Source organism: Scyliorhinus torazame, chromosome 6 (genome assembly GCF_047496885.1).
Source record: "Scyliorhinus torazame isolate Kashiwa2021f chromosome 6, sScyTor2.1, whole genome shotgun sequence".
In the NCBI taxonomy this organism is placed as follows: domain Eukaryota; kingdom Metazoa; phylum Chordata; class Chondrichthyes; order Carcharhiniformes; family Scyliorhinidae; genus Scyliorhinus; species Scyliorhinus torazame.
The window spans coordinates 268,438,597-268,459,302 of NC_092712.1; the positions used below are offsets into that span (position 1 = coordinate 268,438,597).

The following is a 20,706-nucleotide window of genomic DNA, read 5'->3' on the forward strand; positions in this document are numbered from 1 at the left end:
CCCTTCTCTGGCCTCGTAAAGGTTCTCGCCAGCAGCGGGCCAACAAGTCCACATATTTCCTGTAAAAGTCCACCAGGAACCCGTCTGGTCCCGGGGCCTTCCCTGCCTGCATGTTCCCCAGCCCTTTAGTCACCTCATCCACCCCAATTGGCGCCCCCAGACCTGCCACCCTCCTGCTCCTCCACCCTCGGACCTTAGTTGCTCCAGAAACTGTTGCATTCCCTCTTTTCCCTCCGGGGGTTGGGACCTATATAGCCTCTCATAAAAGGTCCTTAAACACCTCATTTACCTTCCCTGCTCTCCGCTCCGTAGTTCCCGTTTCATCCCTGACTCCCCCAATTTCCCTCGCCACTATCCTCTTACGAAGCTGGTGGGCCAGCAGCCGGCTCGCCTTTTCCCCATAATCGTATCTCATCCCCTGTGCCTTCCTCCACTGTGCCTCTGCCTTCCTGTGGTCAGTAGGTTAACTCCGTCTGAAGTCCTTCACCTCTCTCTAGAAAGTCCTTTGTCCGGGCCTCCGCATATCTTTTATCCACACAAAATCTCCCCCACTAATCTCTCCTTTCTTTGCCCTCTTTTTTCTCCTTGTGAGCCCTAATGGAGATCAACTCTCCCCTAACCACCACCTTCAGCGTTTCCCATACTACCCCACCTGGATCTCACCGTCATCATTGGCCTCCAGGTACCTCTCAATACATCCCCGTACCCTTCCACAGACCCCCTCATCCGCCAATAGTCCCACATCCAGTCGCCAGAGTGGGCGCTGTTCCCTCTCCTCTCCTAGTTCCTGATCCACCCAGTGCGGGCATGGTCTGAAACGGCTATGGCCGAATACTCCGTTCCTGCCACCTTCGAAATCAGGTGACCCTGCTCAAAACAAGGAAATCTATCCGGGAGTATACAAAGAACAATGAAATGTACAGCACAGGAACAGGCCCTTCGGCCCTCCAAGCCCATGCCGACCATGCTGCTCGACTAAACTACAATCTTCTACACTTCCTGGGTCTGTATCCCTCTGTTCCCATCCTATTCATGTATTTGTCAAGATGCCCCTTAAATGTCACTATCGTCCCTGCTTCCACCACCTCCTCCGGTAGCGAGTTCCAGGCACCCACTACCCTCTGCGTAAAAAAACTTGCCTCGTACATCTACTCTAAACCTTGCCCCTCTCACCGTAAACCTATGCCCCCCTAGTAATTGACCCCTCTACCCCGGGGAAAAGCCTCTGACTATCCACTCTGTCTATGCCCCTCATAATTTTGTAGACCTCTATCAGGTCGCCCCTCAACCTCCTTTGTTCCAGTGAGAACAAACCGAGTTTATTCAACCGCTCCTCATAGCTAATGCCCTCCATACTAGGCAACATTCTGGTAAATCTCTTCTGCACCCTCTCTAAAGCCTCCCACATCCTTCTGGTAGTGTGGCGACCAGAATTGAACACTATACTCCAAGTGTGGCTTTTGTAAGGGCCACGAAGAATCCAGCACGAGTTTTAAGGATACAAAGTAATAACATTTATTTACTATAACATATATACATAACAGTAGCAGTAACTTCCCTTGCTACATACTCCTTCCTCCTGGTTCCTGAACTGGCCCTCAGCCTTATTTATACGAGGAGTTTACTACTGGTTTCTCCGCCCCCCTCATTGGGGAAGCTCATACTCCCACAGGATTGTGGGAGTCATTAGTCCCCAGCCAATTCTAAGTAGGCAGGTTATTACACATCCCCCCCCCCCCCCAAAGTCCAAGGAATCCACCGAAGACCCTGGCGAAGGAGGGCGTCGGACTCGTTTGGTCGCAGGCCCGGACACCATTTGCACGCGGCGCTGGATCAGGCGGCGTGTAACGAGACGGAGACCGGCGCTTCCGTGATTAACGGCGTGGTTGAACATCCACGGCCCGTGGACCCGAGGATTCCCCCTCTGATGCATTCTGTGTCTCCATCTCGGAGTCAGAGTCTGCTGCCTCCCGTCATGTCAGCGTCTCTATCTCCATTCGGTCCCGTAACGACCTGCGCAGGCCTTCGAGTGAGGCACCAGTGAAGATTGTGAAGACTACCTTCCCTTGTCTCTGGTCTCTGCGGCTGTTGAAATGAGCTCCGGGGGCAGGGAATCTTTTGAGGGGATGTTCTTCTGGACCGAACGTGGTCTACATGTTTTCGCTGGAGACGACATGTACTTGGTAAGATATAGGGCCCGTTTGGCGAAAGATTACACCAGGAACCCATTGGGCACCACCAGCAAAATTCCGAACGAACACTGGGTCACCGGGCGCAAACTGCCGAAATCGGACGATGCCGAGAAAATCCCTGTCCCTGCCATTCTTGTGTGCGGCGTACTTTTGCGCCAATATCCGGAAAACCATACTAAGGCGGGTGCGAAGTCTCCGGCCCATTAGGAGTTCTGCGGGAGCTACCCCAGTCACTGTATGGGGGGGTGGTCCTGTACGTAAACAAAAAGCGAGCCAGTCTCGTGTCCATTGATCCGGAAGACTGCTTCTTTAGGCTTCTTTTGAATGTCTGCACTGCGCGCTCTGCCAACCCATTTGAAGCCGGGTGGTAAGGGGCAGTGCGGATATGGCGGATGCCGTTTCATCTTTGTGAACCTAGCAAACTCCTCACTCGTGAATGGAGTGCCGTTATCCGTGACTAGCACCTCGGGGAGGCCATGCGTACTAAACGATAAACGCATCTTTTCAATTGTCGCGCAGGACGTTGTCCCCTGCATCTTATGCACCTCTAGCCGTTTGGACTGGGCGTCAATTAGTAGAAGGAACATGGATCCTTGAAAAGGGCCTGCGAAATCCGCATGCAAGCGTGCCCAAGGCCGCCCTGGCCATTCCCAGTGATGTAGGGGCGTGGCCGGCGGAAGCTTCTGATGCTCCTGGCAAATGGAGCAGTTTTGGCCACCTTCTCAATGTCGGTGTCGAGGTATGGCCACCAGACATAACTCCGGGCCAACATTTTCATTTTGGTCACGCCTGGATGCCCATTGTGCAAGTCTGATAGTATCAGCTCCTGGTCTTTTTCCGAGACAATCACACGCGTCCCCCACGAGGATGCCGTCTTCCACGCTGAATTCTGACAGCTTGGAGGAAAATGCTCGTAACTCGCCTGGGAGCTGTCTATGCTGCCCACCGTACAGGACTATGTGCCGAACCTTTGACAGGACTGGCTCCGTCTGGGTCCACTCACGGATCTGTGATGCCGTGACAGGCAAGGTGTCCATAAAATTTAGGGTTGCAACCACCTCACCGGTCGTGGGGGTCGACATGGGGCCGGTCGATAAAGGCAATCGGCTCGGTGCGTCGGCATTTGCTATCTGCGTACCTGGTTTGTGCTCCAGAGAATACTCGTATGCAGCAAGCAACAAAGCCCAGCGCTGGATCCGTGCAGAAGCAATGGGCGGTGTTGGCTTATCCTCTCTGAAAAGTCCCAGCAGGGGCTTATGATCAGTCATGATAGTGAAATGGCGGCCGTACACTTACTGGTGGAAGCGTTTCACCGCGAAAACCACTGCCAGGCCCTCCTTCTCGATCTGCGCGTACTTTTTCTCCGCTACAGTCAATGTGCAGGAGGTGAAAGCTATCGATCGTTCGGCCCCGTTCTCCATCTTGTGGGACAGGACGGCCCCAATACCATACGGGGATGCATCACATGTGACGAGCAAAGGCTTTCCAGGATCATAGTGGGTTAGTAACCCAGACGACGACAATTGTTGCTTTACTCGCCGGAAAGCGGTTTCTTGCGGCTGCCCCCAAACCCAGGTGTGATTTTTTTTTTTTCTTTAGCAGAAGGTGCATAGTTGCCAGATTGGGGAGGAACTTCCCGTAATAGTTTACGAGACCGAGAAAAGAACGAAGATGCGAAGTGTCGGTCAGGGCGGGGGCATGTTGAATTGCACGCACCTTCTCTGCGACGGGGTGCAGACCTTCGCGGTCCACCCGATAACCTAGGTAGACTACTTCCTTTGCCTGAAATACGCACTTTGTGCGACGTAAACGGACTCCAGCCTCCGAAAGGCGCCTAAGGACAGCCTCCAGATTTTCCAAATGTTCCTGCTCCGACGTCCCTGTAATCAAAACGTCATCTAGGTAGACAGCCACACGTGGTAAACCTCTCAAAATGCCCTCCATAACACGTTGAAAAATTGCGCAGGCTGAGGATACTCCAAAGGGTAATCATGTATATTCATACATGCCCCGGTGTGTATTAATCGTTACATATGGTCGGGAGGCAGGGTCCAGCTCCAACTGCAGGTAGGCGTGACTCATATCTAAGACCATATGACAGTGGCCTAACTAAGATTCTATACAGCTGCAACATGACTTGCCAATTCTTATACTCAGTGCCTCGGCCAATGAAGGCAAGCATGCCGTATGCCTTCTTGACTACCTTCTCCATCTGTGTTGCCCCTTTCAGTGACCTGTGGACCTGTACTCCTAGATCTCATTGACTTTGACCTTATGGACATGGGAGAAAAAGGAGAACTCTTTGGCCAACGGCCTGGCAAATCTTCACGGATACACTGTGTTTCTCCCCCCCCCCCCCCCCATTTGCTCCATGAACCCCCTGAGCACCTTGGCCGCTGCCGGCCTTCTTCCGGTCCTGGATCTAGACCGGTCTAATCCTGGATCCAGCACAGTATTGAAAGCAGCAACCCAGTTGACCCCCCCCACTAGATCCCCATCTAGCATGGTAACTCCCCCCATGATGCTTCCGAAAGTCAACTGACCCCGGCTTCCCCCGCGCTCTTCCCCCCCCCCCCCCCCGGGTGTGTGGAACTCTCATCCTTCTTGCGCCTATCTTCCCGCCATCATCTCCCTAGCGCGGGAAAAACCCTGCGCTTTCCTGGATCGGCCCCGCCCCCCATGGCGCAGCTCCCCCATTCCCCATCCCCCCCCCCCCCTAAGTCCCTTTTTCCACCGGCGCCCACATTTCTCAGTGTCCCCCCGTCAAGAAGAGAAAAAACCCGTCTATCGTCCCGATACTGTGAACCTCCCATTCCCCAATTTACATTTCTATACATCGAAATCGTCATCTCCCCCACAGCATCAGTCCCTCAGTTCTGGTCCAGTTTCTCCTCTTGGATGAATGTCCATGCCTCATCCGACGTTTCAAAGTAGTAATGTTTGCCTTGGTGCGTGACCCACAATCGCGCCGGCTGCAGCATCCCAAACTTTATTTTCTTCTTGTGAAGCGCCGCCTTGGTCCGATTAAAGCTCGCCCCCCCCCCTTCTCGCCACCTCTGCGCTCCAGTCCTGATACACTCGTATCACCGCATTCTCCCACCTGCTACTCCGTACCTTCTTGGCCCAGCTCAAACGGCCTCTCTGTCGGTGAAGCGGTGAAATCTCACCACTATCGCCCTTGGTGGTTCTCCAGCCTTTGGTCTCCTGACAAGGACCCGGTGAGCCCCTTCCACCTCCAGGGGCCCCGAGGGGGCCTCAGCTCCCATTAGCGAATGGAGCATCGTGCTCACATAAGCCCCAACGTCAGCTCCCTCCACTCCCTCGGGGAGACCCAGAATCCGAAGGTTCTTTCTCCTCGAGCTGTTCTCCAGGACTGCGAGCCTTTCGATACACCTCTTGTGTAGCACCTCGTGCGCCTCCATTTTTACCGCTAGGCCCAGAATCTCATCCTCGTTCTCGGATGCCTTCGCCTTCACCCCACGGAGCTCTATCGCCTGGGCCTTTTGCGTTTCTTTTAGCCCTTCGATTGCCAATAACATAGGCGCCAGCACCTCCTTTAATTCCTCCACACACCGTCGGAGGAATTCCTGCTGGTCCGGGCCCCATGTTGTCTGGGCTCCATCCGTCGCCATCTTGCTTCTTCCTTCTCTTCTCTGCCGCTGCTCCAAAGGATCCTTCGCAATCTGGCCACTACCACCGATCCTTTCCATACACACCCCGGGGGGACTCCTTCCTTCGTCACCCCACACTGGGTTTGGTCCAAAAAAATTTCCGTTGGAGCTCCCAAAAAGAGCCCAAAAGTCCGTTAGAACGGGAGCTGCCGAAACGTGCGGCTTAGCAGTGCATCGCCGCAACCGGAAGTCCTACTGTCTAAAGTTAAAGTACATGGGACTGCAGGTGAAATCAGGGTATTGAACTTGATGATCAGCCATGATCAGTGAATAGTGGAGCAGGTTCAAAGCGCTGAATAGCCTCCTCCTGCTTCCATTTTCTATGTATGATTGCACATTGTTGTTGTGTTCTAGCTATTTGCAATGGTGTGCGGTTTTGAGATGACACGTTTTTCTCTGGGAGAGTTGATTTAATTTGAATGTAGGATTTATCACATCTCGTTTTGGATTTGTGAAAATGTTTACATTTTGGTCATCTAAGCTTTGTAAACATTTGGGAGAGAAAGAAAGACTTCCATTTAGGTGCCCCTTTTCAAGACCTTAGAAGTTCTAATGTGCTTTACAACCAGTGAAGTATTTTTTAAAACTGTGATCACTGTTGTAATGTCAGAAACACGGCAGTTAACTTGTGCACAGAAAGCTACCACAAGCAGCAATGTGATAATGTCCAGATAATTAGCTTTTTGATGATGTTGATTTAGGAATAATTATTGGCTAGGACATACGGGAAGAATCCCCTTGCTTTAAATTCAAAGATCTTTTGCATCCACCTGAGCAAGCAAACATGGTCTCTCTGTTTAAGGTCTCATCTGAAGCATAACACCTTTGACAGTGCAGCATTCTCTCAGCATGGTACTGAGTGTTGATGTAGATTATTATGCTGAAGACTCTGGAGCAGAACTTGAACCCATAATTTAGTGACTCAAAGGCAAGAATACTACCATCTGAAACATAACTGACACTGAATCATTTGCGATTTATTGTTTGTGTTGAGTTTTGGAAACGTATTTAATGTGTATTCCTTTTTCATCATTTTAGGTGTGCAAAAAACGGTTACACATCACGCTGGTACCATTTATCTTGTGGAGAGCATTTCTGCAATGAATGCTTTGATCATTGTTACCGAAGGTAAGTATCTAATATATTTGTGTTTTAAATTATCTCCTAAACATGCTGACTGGTAAGCCTGTTCTTAAACCTCTAGCATTTTAAAAATGTATTCGAGGTTCACTTCGACTTTTTTTCCCCGATCCCAATTACCCTGATAGTGCCATGCTTCAAATTAATTTTATTTTTCTAGAATGTCAGCACTGTAAATGGGAATTAGCTGTGCACTGACATGCTGCTGCTTCATGCGATAATACATGCATATTTGTGCAGTGCTACCATGCCACCTGAAGTTCCAAAGTAATCTCTGGAGAATGAATTTGATTCAATGGATTTGTTCCAATCAAACTTTTGGTCATAATTTCAGACAAGTCAGAAAGGTTTCTCCTTTGGATCGTTTTCTGTCGTATGTAGAAATTCAGCACATTTGGCACTAACAAGGTGGTGTCACCAAATCGTAGATTATCATAGATTATCGTAGAATTTACAGTGCAGAATGAGGCCATTCGGCCCATTGAGTCTGCACCGGCTCTTGGAAAGAGCACCCTACCCAAGGTCAACACCTCTACCCTATCCCCATAACCCAGTAACCCCACCAAAGGGCAATTTTGGACACTAAGGACAATTTATCATGGCCAATCCACCTAACCTGCACATTTTTGGACTGTGGGAGGAAACCGGAGCACCCGGAAGAAACCCACGCACACACTGGGAGGATGTGCAGACTCCCCACAGACAGTGACCCAAGCCGGAATCGAACCTGGGACCCTGGAGCTGTGAAGCAATTGTGCTATCCACAATGCTACCGTGCTGCCCGACGGGACCAAATGTTGGAGTTTTGTTTCAAGGTGCCTTAATTTCAGCATCAATGGCCTAATCTTTCTTTCAGAAAAAAATTGTCCTGCATATACTTACTTCTAAAGGAATATTTCATCTGGTGGTAATGTTTTTCTCACTTGACTCAAATTTCTCCATCATAGTAATTCCAATATCCAAATTTATCATGGAAATTGCCTCTGTAAACTATACAAATTGTTGTTACATTTTTCCATGGTGATTAGCTCTGAGGGGAGGGGGTGAATGGCCAGCTGTTGTGATCCATATCAATGATTTGGGTAGAAAGAGGGATATTGTCCTTCAGGCATAATTTGGGGAGCTAGGAAAGAAATTAGCAAGCAGGACCTCCAAGGTGGTCATCTCCAGATTACTCAAGCTATCACTCACAATTGAGTATATGACTGGAGAGAGAGCGCAGGAAAGCAGAAGGCTTGGGAGATGTTACAAAAGGGGAGGACTTTAGATTGCTGAGACATTGGGACCAACTTTTAGGGAGGTGGGGCAGAAGAAGTGGCACCAATTTCCTTGAAAGGTGTTTTGTAGTACTATTGGTGGAGAGTTTAAACTAACATGGCTGAGTGTAGGAGCCAGGAGGTAATAGAGAGGAACATCAAGTTGCATAGAAAATTGGGAGAGAGAGTTGGCACTTGGGGAATAGTACACTGTAGTCCGATTAACAGAAATGTAATAGGCCTAAAATACTGTTTATGTATGTTAATGTGTGTGGGTGTGGTAAATACGATTGGTGATTTGGAGATGCAGATCGCCACGTGGAAATATGATGTTGTGGTGCTAACAACAAGCGAGAGAGAGACACAGCGAGCGAGAAGAGAGACACACAGCCAGAGAGCGAGAGACACACAGCGAGAGAGAGAGAGACACCGAGAGAGAGAGAGAGAGAGAGAGAGAGACAGCGAGAGAGAGAGACAGCGAGAGAGAGAGACACACCGAGAGAGACACACCGAGAGAGACACACCGAGAGAGACACACCGAGAGAGACACACCGAGAGAGACACACCGAGAGAGACACACCGCGAGAGAGAGAGACACAGCGGGCGAGAGAGAAATGTCAATCGCTTATTGTCACAAGTAGGCTTCAAATGAAGTTACTGTGAAAAGCCCCAGGTCGCCACATTCCAGCGCCTGTTCGGGGAGGCTGTTACGGGAATTGACCCGTGCTGCTGGCTTGCCTTAGTCAGCTTTCAAAGCCAGCTGTTTAGCCCTGTGCTAAACAGCCCAGAGACACCGCGAGAGAGAGAGACAGACATGGCAAGAGAGAGAGAGACAGGCACAGCAAGAGACACAGCGGGTGAGAGAGAGAGACACAGCGGGCAAGAGAGAGAGACCAGCGAGCGAGAGACACAGCGGGCGAGAGAGAGAGACACAGCGGGCGAGCGAGAGAGACACAGCGGGCGAGCGAGAGAGACACAGCGGGCGAGCGAGAGAGACACAGCGGGCGAGCGAGAGAGACACAGCGGGCGAGCGAGAGAGACACAGCGGGCGAGAGAGAGAGACACAGCGGGCGAGAGAGAGAGACACAGCGGGCGAGAGAGAGAGACACAGCGGGCGAGAGAGAGACACACAGCGGGCGAGAGAGAGACACACAGCGGGCGAGAGAGAGAGACACAGCGGGCGAGAGAGAGAGACACAGCGGGCGAGAGAGAGAGACACAGCGGGCGAGAGAGAGAGACACAGCGGGCGAGAGAGAGAGACACAGCGGGCGAGAGAGAGAGACACAGCGGGCGAGAGAGAGAGACACAGCGGGCGAGAGAGAGAGACACAGCGGGCGAGAGAGAGAGACACAGCGGGCGAGAGAGAGAGACACAGCGGGCGAGAGAGAGAGACACAGCGGGCGAGAGAGAGAGACACAGCGGGCGAGAGAGAGAGACACAGCGGGCGAGAGAGAGAGACACAGCGGGCGAGAGAGAGAGACACAGCGGGCGAGAGAGAGAGACACAGCGGGCGAGAGAGAGAGACACAGCGGGCGAGAGAGAGAGACACAGCGGGCGAGAGAGAGAGACACAGCGGGCGAGAGAGAGAGACACAGCGGGCGAGAGAGAGAGACACAGCGGGCGAGAGAGAGAGACACAGCGGGCGAGAGAGAGAGACACAGCGGGCGAGAGAGAGAGACACAGCGGGCGAGAGAGAGAGACACAGCGGGCGAGAGAGAGAGACACAGCGGGCGAGAGAGAGAGACACAGCGGGCGAGAGAGAGAGACACAGCGGGCGAGAGAGAGAGACACAGCGGGCGAGAGAGAGAGACACAGCGGGCGAGAGAGAGAGACACAGCGGGCGAGAGAGAGAGACACAGCGGGCGAGAGAGAGAGACACAGCGGGCGAGAGAGAGAGACACAGCGGGCGAGAGAGAGAGACACAGCGGGCGAGAGAGAGAGACACAGCGGGCGAGAGAGAGCGAGAGAGACACACAGCGGGCGAGAGAGAGAGAGAGAGAGAGACACACAGCGGGCGAGAGAGAGAGAGAGAGAGAGAGACACAGCGGGCGAGAGAGAGAGAGACACACAGCGGGCGAGAGAGAGAGAGAGACACAGCGGGCGAGAGAGAGAGAGAGACACAGCGGGCGAGAGAGACACAGCGGGCGAGAGAGAGAGAGAGACACAGCGGGCGAGAGAGAGAGAGAGACACAGCGGGCGAGAGAGAGAGAGACACAGCGGGCGAGAGAGAGAGAGACACAGCGGGCGAGAGAGAGAGAGAGACACAGCGGGCGCGAGAGAGAGAGACACAGCGGGCGCGAGAGAGAGAGACACAGCGGGCGCGAGAGAGAGAGACACAGCGGGCGAGAGAGAGAGAGAGACACAGCGGGCGAGAGAGAGAGAGAGACACAGCTGGCGAGAGAGAGACACAGCGGGCGAGAGAGAGAGAGAGACAAGCGGGCGAGAGAGAGAGACACAGCGGGCGAGAGAGAGAGAGAGAGACACAGCGGGCGAGAGAGAGAGAGAGACAGACACAGCGGGCGAGAGAGAGACAGACACAGCGGGCGAGTGAGAGAGACACAGCGGGCGAGAGAGAGAGACACAGCGGGCGAGAGAGAGAGACACAGCGGGCGAGAGAGAGAGCCACAGCGAGAGAGAGAGAGAGACACAGCGGGCGAGAGAGAGAGACACAGCGGGCGAGAGAGAGAGACACAGCGGGCGAGAGAGACACAGCGAGCGAGAGAGACACAGCGAGCGAGAGAGAGAGACACAGCGGGCGCGAGAGAGAGACACAGCGGGCGCGAGAGAGAGACACAGCGGGCGAGAGAGAGAGACACAGCGGGCGAGAGAGAGAGACACAGCGGGCGAGAGAGAGAGACACAGCGGGCGAGAGAGAGAGAGAGACACAGCGGGCAAAGAGAGAGAGACACAGCGGGCGCGAGAGAGAGAGACACAGCGGGCGCGAGAGAGAGAGACACAGCGGGCGCGAGAGAGAGAGACACAGCGGGCGCGAGAGAGAGAGACACAGCGGGCGAGAGAGAGAGAGAGAGAGACACAGCGGGCGAGAGAGAGAGAGACACAGCGGGCGAGAGAGAGAGAGACACAGCGGGCGAGAGAGAGAGACACACACAGCGGGCGAGAGAGAGAGACACAGCGGGCGAGAGAGAGAGACACAGCGGGCGAGAGAGAGAGACAAAGCGGGTGAGAGAGAGAGACACAGCGGGCGAGAGAGAGACACACCGGGCGGGAGAGAGAGAGAGACACTGCGGGCGAGAGAGAGAGAGAGAGAGACAGCGGGCGAGAGAGAGAGAGAGAGACACAGCGGGCGAGAGAGAGAGAGAGACACACAGCGGGCGAGAGAGAGAGACACAGCGGGCGAGAGAGAGAGAGAGAGACACACAGCGGGAGAGAGAGAGAGACACACAGCGGGCGAGAGAGAGACACAGCGGGCGAGAGAGAGAGAGACACAGCGGGCGAGAGAGAGACACAGCGGGCGAGAGCGAGAGAGACACAGCCACAGTGAGAGAGAGACACAGCCACAGTGAGAGAGAGAGACACAGCGGGCGAGAGAGAGAGACACAGCGGGCGAGAGAGAGAGACACAGCGGGCGAGAGAGAGAGACACAGCGGGCGAGAGAGAGAGACACAGCGGGCGAGAGAGAGTCACAGCGGGCGAGAGAGAGACACAGCGGGCGAGAGAGCGACACAGCGGGCGAGAGAGCGACACAGCGAGCGAGAGCGACACAGCGAGCGAGAGAGACACAGCGAGCGAGAGAGACACAGCGAGCGAGAGAGACACAGCGAGCGAGAGAGACACAGCGAGCGAGAGAGACACAGCGAGCGAGAGAGACACAGCGAGCGAGAGAGAGACACAGCGGGCGAGAGAGAGAGAGAGAGACACACAGCGGGCGAGAGAGAGAGAGAGAGACACACAGCGGGCGAGAGAGAGAGAGAGACACACAGCGGGCGAGAGAGAGAGAGAGACACACAGCGGGTGAGAGAGAGAGATAGAGAGAGACAGCGGGCGAGAGAGAGAGCGACACAGCGGGCGAGAGAGAGACACAGCGGGTGAGAGAGAGAGAGAGACACAGCGGGCGAGAGAGAGAGACACAGCGGGCGAGAGAGAGAGAGACACACACAGCGGGCGAGAGAGACACACAGCGGGCGAGAGAGAGAGAGACACACCGCGGGCGAGAGAGAGAGAGAGACACAGCGGGCGAGAGAGAGAGACACACAGCGGGCGAGAGAGAGAGAGAGACACAGCGGGCGAGAGAGAGAGAGAGAGACACAGCGGGCGAGAGAGAGAGAGACACACTGCGGGCGAAAGAGAGAGAGAGACACAGCGGGCGAGAGAGAGAGAGACACAGCGGGCGAGAGAGAGAGAGAGACACAGCGGGCGAGATAGAGAGAGAGAGACACAGCGGGCGAGAGAGAGAGAGACACAGCGGGCGAGAGAGAGAGAGACACAGCGGGCGAGAGAGAGAGAGAGAGACAAAGCGGGCGAGAGAGAGAGAGAGACACAGCGGGCGAGAGAGTGAGACACAGCGGGCGAGAGAGAGACACAGCGGGAGAGAGAGAGAGACACAGCGGGCGAGAGAGAGACACAGCGGGCGAGAGCGAGAGAGACAGCCACAGTGAGAGAGAGACACAGCCTCAGTGAGAGAGAGAGACACAGCGAGAGAGAGAGAGAGACACAGCGAGAGAGAGAGAGACACAGCGAGAGAGAGAGAGACACAGCGAGAGAGAGAGAGACACAGCGAGAGAGAGAGACACAGCGAGAGAGAGAGAGACACAGCGAGTGAGAGAGAGACACAGCGAGTGAGAGAGAGAGACACAGCGAGTGAGAGAGAGAGACACAGCGAGTGAGAGAGAGAGACACAGCGAGTGAGAGAGAGAGACACAGCGAGTGAGAGAGAGAGACACAGCGAGTGAGAGAGAGAGACACAGCGAGTGAGAGAGAGAGACACAGCGAGCGAGAGAGAGACACAGCGAGCGAGAGAGACACAGCGAGCGAGAGAGACACACAGCGAGCGAGAGAGAGACACAGCGGGCGAGAGAGAGAGACACAGCGGGCGAGAGAGAGAGACACAGCGGGCGAGAGAGAGAGAGACACAGCGGGCGAGAGAGAGAGAGACACAGCGGGCGAGAGAGAGAGAGACACAGCGGGCGAGAGAGAGAGAGACACAGCGGGCGAGAGCGAGAGAGACACAGCGAGCGAGAGAGACACAGCGAGCGAGAGAGACACAGCGAGCGAGAGAGACACAGCGAGCGAGAGAGACACAGCGAGCGAGAGAGACACAGCGAGCGAGAGAGAGACACACAGCAGGCGAGAGAGAGAGAGAGACACAGCGGGCGAGAGAGAGAGAGAGACACAGCGGGCGAGAGAGAGAGAGAGAGAGACACAGCGGGCGAGAGAGAGACACAGCGGGCGAGAGAGAGAGAGAGACACAGCGGGCGAGAGAGAGAGAGAGAGAGACAGAGCGGGCGAGAGAGAGAGACACAGCGGGCGAGAGAGAGAGACACAGCCACAACGAGAGAGAGAGCCACAGCCACAGCGAGAGAGAGAGAGACACAGCGGGCGAGAGAGAGAGAGACACAGCGGGCGAGCGAGAGAGACACAGCGGGCGAGCGAGAGAGACACAGCGGGCGAGCGAGAGAGACACAGCGGGCGAGCGAGAGAGACACAGCGGGCGAGCGAGAGAGACACAGCGGGCGAGCGAGAGAGACACAGCGGGCGAGCGAGAGAGAGAGAGACACAGCCACAGCCACAGCGAGAGAGAGAGAGACACAGCCACAGCCACAGCGAGAGACAGAGAGACACAGCCACAGCGAGAGAGAGAGACACAGCCACAGCGAGAGAGAGAGAGAGACACAGCCACAGCGAGAGAGAGAGAGAGAGAGACCGCCACAGCGAGAGAGAGAGAGACACAGCCACAGCGAGAGAGAGAGAGACACAGCCACAGCGAGAGAGAGAGAGAGACACAGCCACAGCGAGAGAGAGAGAGAGAGACACAGCCACAGCGAGAGAGAGAGAGACACAGCCACAGCGAGAGAGAGAGACACAGCGAGAGAGAGAGAGACACAGCGACAGCGAGAGAGAGAGAGAGAGAGAGACACGGCGAGAGAGGGAGAGACACAGACACAGCGAGAGAGAGAGAGAGACACAGCCACAGCGAGAGAGGGAGAGACACAGACACAGCAAGAGAGAGAGAGACACAGCCACAGCGAGAGAGAGAGAGAGACACAGCCACAGCGAGAGAGAGAGACACAGCCACAGCGAGAGAGGGAGAGACACAGACACAGCAAGAGAGAGAGAGACACAGCCACAGCGAGAGAGAGAGAGAGACACAGCCACAGCGAGAGAGAGAGAGAGACACAGCCACAGCGAGAGAGAGAGACACAGCCACAGCGAGAGAGAGAGACACAGCGAGAGAGACACAGCCACAGCGAGAGAGAGAGACACAGCGAGAGAGACACAGCCACAGCGAGAGAGAGAGAGACACGGCGAGAGAGGGAGAGACACACACAGCAAGAGAGAGAGAGACACAGACACAGCGAGAGACACAGACACAGCGAGAGAGAGAGAGAGACACAGCCACAGCGAGAGAGAGAGAGACACAGCCACAGCGAGAGAGAGAGAGACACAGCCACAGCGAGAGAGAGAGAGACACAGCCACAGCGAGAGAGAGAGATACAGCCACAACGAGAGGGGGAGAGACACAGACACAGCAAGAGAGAGAGAGACACAGCCACAGCGAGAGAGAGAGAGACACAGCCACAGCGAGAGAGAGAGAGACACAGCCACAGCGAGAGAGAGAGACACAGCCACAGCGAGAGAGAGAGACACAGCCACAGCGAGAGAGAGAGACACAGCCACAGCGAGAGAGAGAGAGACACGGCGAGAGAGGGAGAGACACAGACACAGCAAGAGAGAGAGAGACACAGACACAGCGAGAGACACAGACACAGCGAGAGAGAGAGAGACACAGCCACAGCGAGAGAGAGACACAGCCACAGCGAGAGAGAGAGAGAAACACAGCCACAGCGAGAGAGAGAGAGACACATCCACAGCGAGAGAGAGAGAGACACAGCCACAGCCACAGCGAGAGAGAGAGAGAGACAGCCACAGCGAGAGAGAGAGAGAGAGAGACACAGCCACAGCGAGAGAGAGAGACACAGCCACAGCGAGAGAGAGAGAGAGAGACAGCCACAGCGAGAGAGAGAGAGACACAGCCACAGCGAGAGAGAGGGACACAGCCACAGCGAGAGAGAGAGCCACAGCCACAGCGAGAGAGAGAGACACAGCCACAGCGAGAGAGAGAGAGACACAGCCACAGCGAGAGAGAGAGAGACACAGCCACAGCCACAGCGAGAGAGAGAGAGACACAGCCACAGCGAGAGAGAGAGAGAGACACAGCCACAGCGAGAGAGAGAGAGACACAGCCACAGCGAGAGAGAGAGAGACACAGCCACAGCCACAGCGAGAGAGAGAGAGACACAGCCACAGCGAGAGAGAGAGAGAGACACAGCCACAGCGAGAGAGATAGAGACACAGCCACAGCGAGAGAGAGAGAGACACAGCCACAGCGGGCGAGAGAGAGACACAGCGGGCGAGAGAGAGACACAGCGGGCGAGAAAGCGACACAGCGGGCGAGAGAGCGACACAGCGAGCGAGAGCGACACAGCGAGCGAGAGCGACACAGCGAGCGAGAGAGACACAGCGAGCGAGAGAGACACAGCGAGCGAGAGAGACACAGCGAGCGAGAGAGACACAGCGAGCGAGAGAGACACAGCGAGCGAGAGAGACACAGCGAGCGAGAGAGACACAGCGAGCGAGAGAGAGACACAGCGGGCGAGAGAGAGAGAGAGACACACAGCGGGCGAGAGAGAGAGAGAGAGACACACAGCGGGCGAGAGAGAGAGAGAGAGAGAGACACACAGCGGGCGAGAGAGAGAGAGAGACACACAGCGGGTGAGAGAGAGAGAGAGAGAGAGACAGCGGGCGAGAGAGAGAGCGACACGGCGGGCGAGAGAGAGACACAGCGGGCGAGAGAGAGAGAGAGACACAGCGGGCGAGAGAGAGACACAGCGGGCGAGAGAGAGAGAGAGACACACAGCGGGCGAGAGAGACACACAGCGGGCGAGAGAGAGAGAGACACACCGCGGGCGAGAGAGAGAGAGAGACACAGCGGGCGAGAGAGAGAGAGACACACAGCGGGCGAGAGAGAGAGAGAGACACAGCGGGCGAGAGAGAGAGAGAGAGACACAGCGGGCGAAAGAGAGAGAGAGACACAGCGGGCGAGAGAGAGAGAGACAAAGTGGGCGAGAGAGATAGAGAGAGACACAGCGGGCGAGAGAGTGAGACACAGCGGGCGAGAGAGAGACACAGCGGGCGAGAGAGTGAGACACAGCGGGCGAGAGAGAGACACAGCGGGAGAGAGAGAGAGACACAGCGGGCGAGAGAGAGACACAGCGGGCGAGAGCGAGAGAGAGACAGCCACAGTGAGAGAGAGACACAGCCTCAGTGAGAGAGAGAGACACAGCGAGAGAGAGAGAGAGACACAGCGAGAGAGAGAGAGACACAGCGAGAGAGAGAGAGACACAGCGAGAGAGAGAGAGACACAGCGAGAAAGAGAGACACAGCGAGAGAGAGAGAGACACAGCGAGTGAGAGAGAGACACAGCGAGTGAGAGAGAGAGACACAGCGAGTGAGAGAGAGAGACACAGCGAGTGAGAGAGAGAGACACAGCGAGTGAGAGAGAGAGACACAGCGAGTGAGAGAGAGAGACACAGCGAGTGAGAGAGAGAGACACAGCGAGTGAGAGAGAGAGACACAGCGAGTGAGAGAGAGAGACACAGCGAGCGAGAGAGAGACAGCGAGCGAGAGAGACACAGCGAGCGAGAGAGACACAGCGAGCGAGAGAGACACACAGCGAGCGAGAGAGAGACACAGCGGGCGAGAGAGAGAGACACAGCGGGCGAGAGAGAGAGACACAGCGGGCGAGAGAGAGAGAGACACAGCGGGCGAGAGAGAGAGAGACACAGCGGGCGAGAGAGAGAGAGACACAGCGGGCGAGAGAGAGAGAGACACAGCGGGCGAGAGCGAGAGAGACACAGCGAGCGAGAGAGACACAGCGAGCGAGAGAGACACAGCGAGCGAGAGAGACACAGCGAGCGAGAGAGACACAGCGAGCGAGAGAGAGACACACAGCAGGCGAGAGAGAGAGAGAGACACAGCGGGCGAGAGAGAGAGAGAGACACAGCGGGCGAGAGAGAGAGAGAGACACAGCGGGCGAGAGAGAGAGAGAGAGAGACAGAGCGGGCGAGAGAGAGAGACACAGCGGGCGAGAGAGAGAGACACAGCGGGCGAGAGAGAGAGAGAGACACAGCCACAGCGAGAGAGAGAGACACAGCCACAACGAGAGAGAGAGCCACAGCCACAGCGAGAGAGAGAGAGACACAGCGGGCGAGAGAGAGAGAGACACAGCGGGCGAGAGAGAGAGAGACACAGCGGGCGAGCGAGAGAGACACAGCGGGCGAGCGAGAGAGACACAGCGGGCGAGCGAGAGAGACACAGCGGGCGAGCGAGAGAGAGAGAGACACAGCGGGCGAGAGAGAGAGAGAGAGACACAGCGGGCGAGAGAGAGAGAGAGACACACAGCGGGCGAGAGAGAGAGAGAGACACTGTGGGCGAGAGAGAGAGAGAGACACAGCCACAGCGAGAGAGAGAGACACAGCCACAGCGAGAGAGAGAGACACAGCCACAGCGAGAGAGAGAGAGACACAGCCACAGCCACAGCGAGAGAGAGAGAGACACAGCCACAGCCACAGCGAGAGACAGAGAGACACAGCCACAGCGAGAGAGAGAGACACAGCCACAGCGAGAGAGAGAGAGAGACACAGCCACAGCGAGAGAGAGAGAGAGAGAGACCGCCACAGCGAGAGAGAGAGAGACACAGCCACAGCGAGAGAGAGAGAGACACAGCCACAGCGAGAGAGAGAGAGAGACACAGCCACAGCGAGAGAGAGAGAGAGAGACACAGCCACAGCGAGAGAGAGAGAGACACAGCCACAGCGAGAGAGAGAGACACAGCGAGAGAGAGAGAGACACAGCGACAGCGAGAGAGAGAGAGAGAGAGAGACACGGCGAGAGAGGGAGAGACACAGACACAGCGAGAGAGAGAGAGAGACACAGCCACAGCGAGAGAGGGAGAGACACAGACACAGCAAGAGAGAGAGAGACACAGCCACAGCGAGAGAGAGAGAGAGACACAGCCACAGCGAGAGAGAGAGACACAGCCACAGCGAGAGAGGGAGAGACACAGACACAGCAAGAGAGAGAGAGACACAGCCACAGCGAGAGAGAGAGAGAGACACAGCCACAGCGAGAGAGAGAGAGAGACACAGCCACAGCGAGAGAGAGAGACACAGCCACAGCGAGAGAGAGAGACACAGCGAGAGAGACACAGCCACAGCGAGAGAGAGAGACACAGCGAGAGAGACACAGCCACAGCGAGAGAGAGAGAGACACGGCGAGAGAGGGAGAGACACAGACACAGCAAGAGAGAGAGAGACACAGACACAGCGAGAGACACAGACACAGCGAGAGAGAGAGAGAGACACAGCCACAGCGAGAGAGAGAGAGACACAGCCACAGCGAGAGAGAGAGAGACACAGCCACAGCGAGAGAGAGAGAGACACAGCCACAGCGAGAGAGAGAGATACAGCCACAACGAGAGGGGGAGAGACACAGACACAGCAAGAGAGAGAGAGACACAGCCACAGCGAGAGAGAGAGAGACACAGCCACAGCGAGAGAGAGAGACACAGCCACAGCGAGAGAGAGAGACACAGCCACAGCGAGAGAGAGAGACACAGCCACAGCGAGAGAGAGAGACACAGCCACAGCGAGAGAGAGAGAGACACGGCGAGAGAGGGAGAGACACAGACACAGCAAGAGAGAGAGAGACACAGACACAGCGAGAGACACAGACACAGCGAGAGAGAGAGAGACACAGCCACAGCGAGAGAGAGACACAGCCACAGCGAGAGAGAGAGAGAAACACAGCCACAGCGAGAGAGAGAGAGACACATCCACAGCGAGAGAGAGAGAGACACAGCCACAGCCACAGCGAGAGAGAGAGAGAGACAGCCACAGCGAGAGAGAGAGAGAGAGAGACACAGCCACAGCGAGAGAGAGAGACACAGCCACAGCGAGAGAGAGAGAGAGAGACAGCCACAGCGAGAGAGAGAGAGACACAGCCACAGCGAGAGAGAGGGACACAGCCACAGCGAGAGAGAGAGCCACAGCCACAGCGAGAGAGAGAGACACAGCCACAGCGAGAGAGAGAGAGACACAGCCACAGCGAGAGAGAGAGAGACACAGCCACAGCCACAGCGAGAGAGAGAGAGACACAGCCACAGCGAGAGAGAGAGAGAGACACAGCCACAGCGAGAGAGAGAGAGACACAGCCACAGCGAGAGAGAGAGAGACACAGCCACAGCCACAGCGAGAGAAAGAGAGACACAGCCACAGCGAGAGAGAGAGAGAGACACAGCCACAGCGAGAGAGATAGAGACACAGCCACAGCGAGAGAGAGAGAGACACAGCCACAGCGAGAGAGAGAGAGACACAGCCACAGCGAGAGAGGGAGAGAGAGAGACACAGCCACAGCGAGAGAGAGAGAGACACAGCGAGAGAGAGAGAGACACAGCGACAGCGAGAGAGAGAGAGCCACGGCGAGAGAGGGAGAGACACAGACACAGCGAGAGAGAGAGAGACACAGCCACAGCGAGAGAGGGAGAGACACAGACACAGCAAGAGAGAGAGAGACACAGCCACAGCGAGAGAGAGAGAGAGACACAGCCACAGCGAGAGAGAGAGAGAGACACAGCCACAGAGAGAGAGAGAGACACAGCCACAGCGAGAGAGGGAGAGACACAGACACAGCAAGAGAGAGAGAGACACAGCCACAGCGAGAGAGAGAGAGAGACACAGCCACAGCGAGAGAGAGAGAGAGACACAGCCACAGCGAGAGAGAGAGACACAGCCACAGCGAGAGAGAGAGACACAGCGAGAGAGAGAGACACAGCGAGAGAGACACAGCCACAGCGAGAGAGAGAGACACAGCGAGAGAGACACAGCCACAGCGAGAGAGAGAGAGACACGGCGAGAGAGGGAGAGACACAGACACAGCAAGAGAGAGAGAGAGACAGACACAGCGAGAGACACAGACACAGCGAGAGAGAGAGAGACACAGCCACAGCGAGAGAGAGAGAGACACAGCCACAGCGAGAGAGAGAGAGACACAGCCACAGCGAGAGAGAGAGACACAGCCACAGCGAGAGAGAGAGAGAGACACAGACACAGCGAGAGAGAGAGAGAGAGACACAGCCACAGCGAGAGAGAGAGAGACACAGCCACAGCGAGAGAGAGAGACACAGCCACAACGAGAGGGGGAGAGACACAG

General features: G+C 55.7%; 1 protein-coding gene across 1 annotated transcript in view; it reads left to right on the forward strand.

Annotated features, from left to right (window-relative positions):
- kdm1b (lysine demethylase 1B) overlaps positions 1 to 20,706 on the forward strand; it is a 274,704-nt gene that overhangs the window by 21,073 nt on the left and 232,925 nt on the right. The window contains exon 3 of the mRNA XM_072510250.1: positions 6,902 to 6,991. Within this exon, the coding sequence (XP_072366351.1) occupies positions 6,902 to 6,991 (90 nt within the window). The remainder of the gene's footprint in view (positions 1 to 6,901; positions 6,992 to 20,706) is intronic.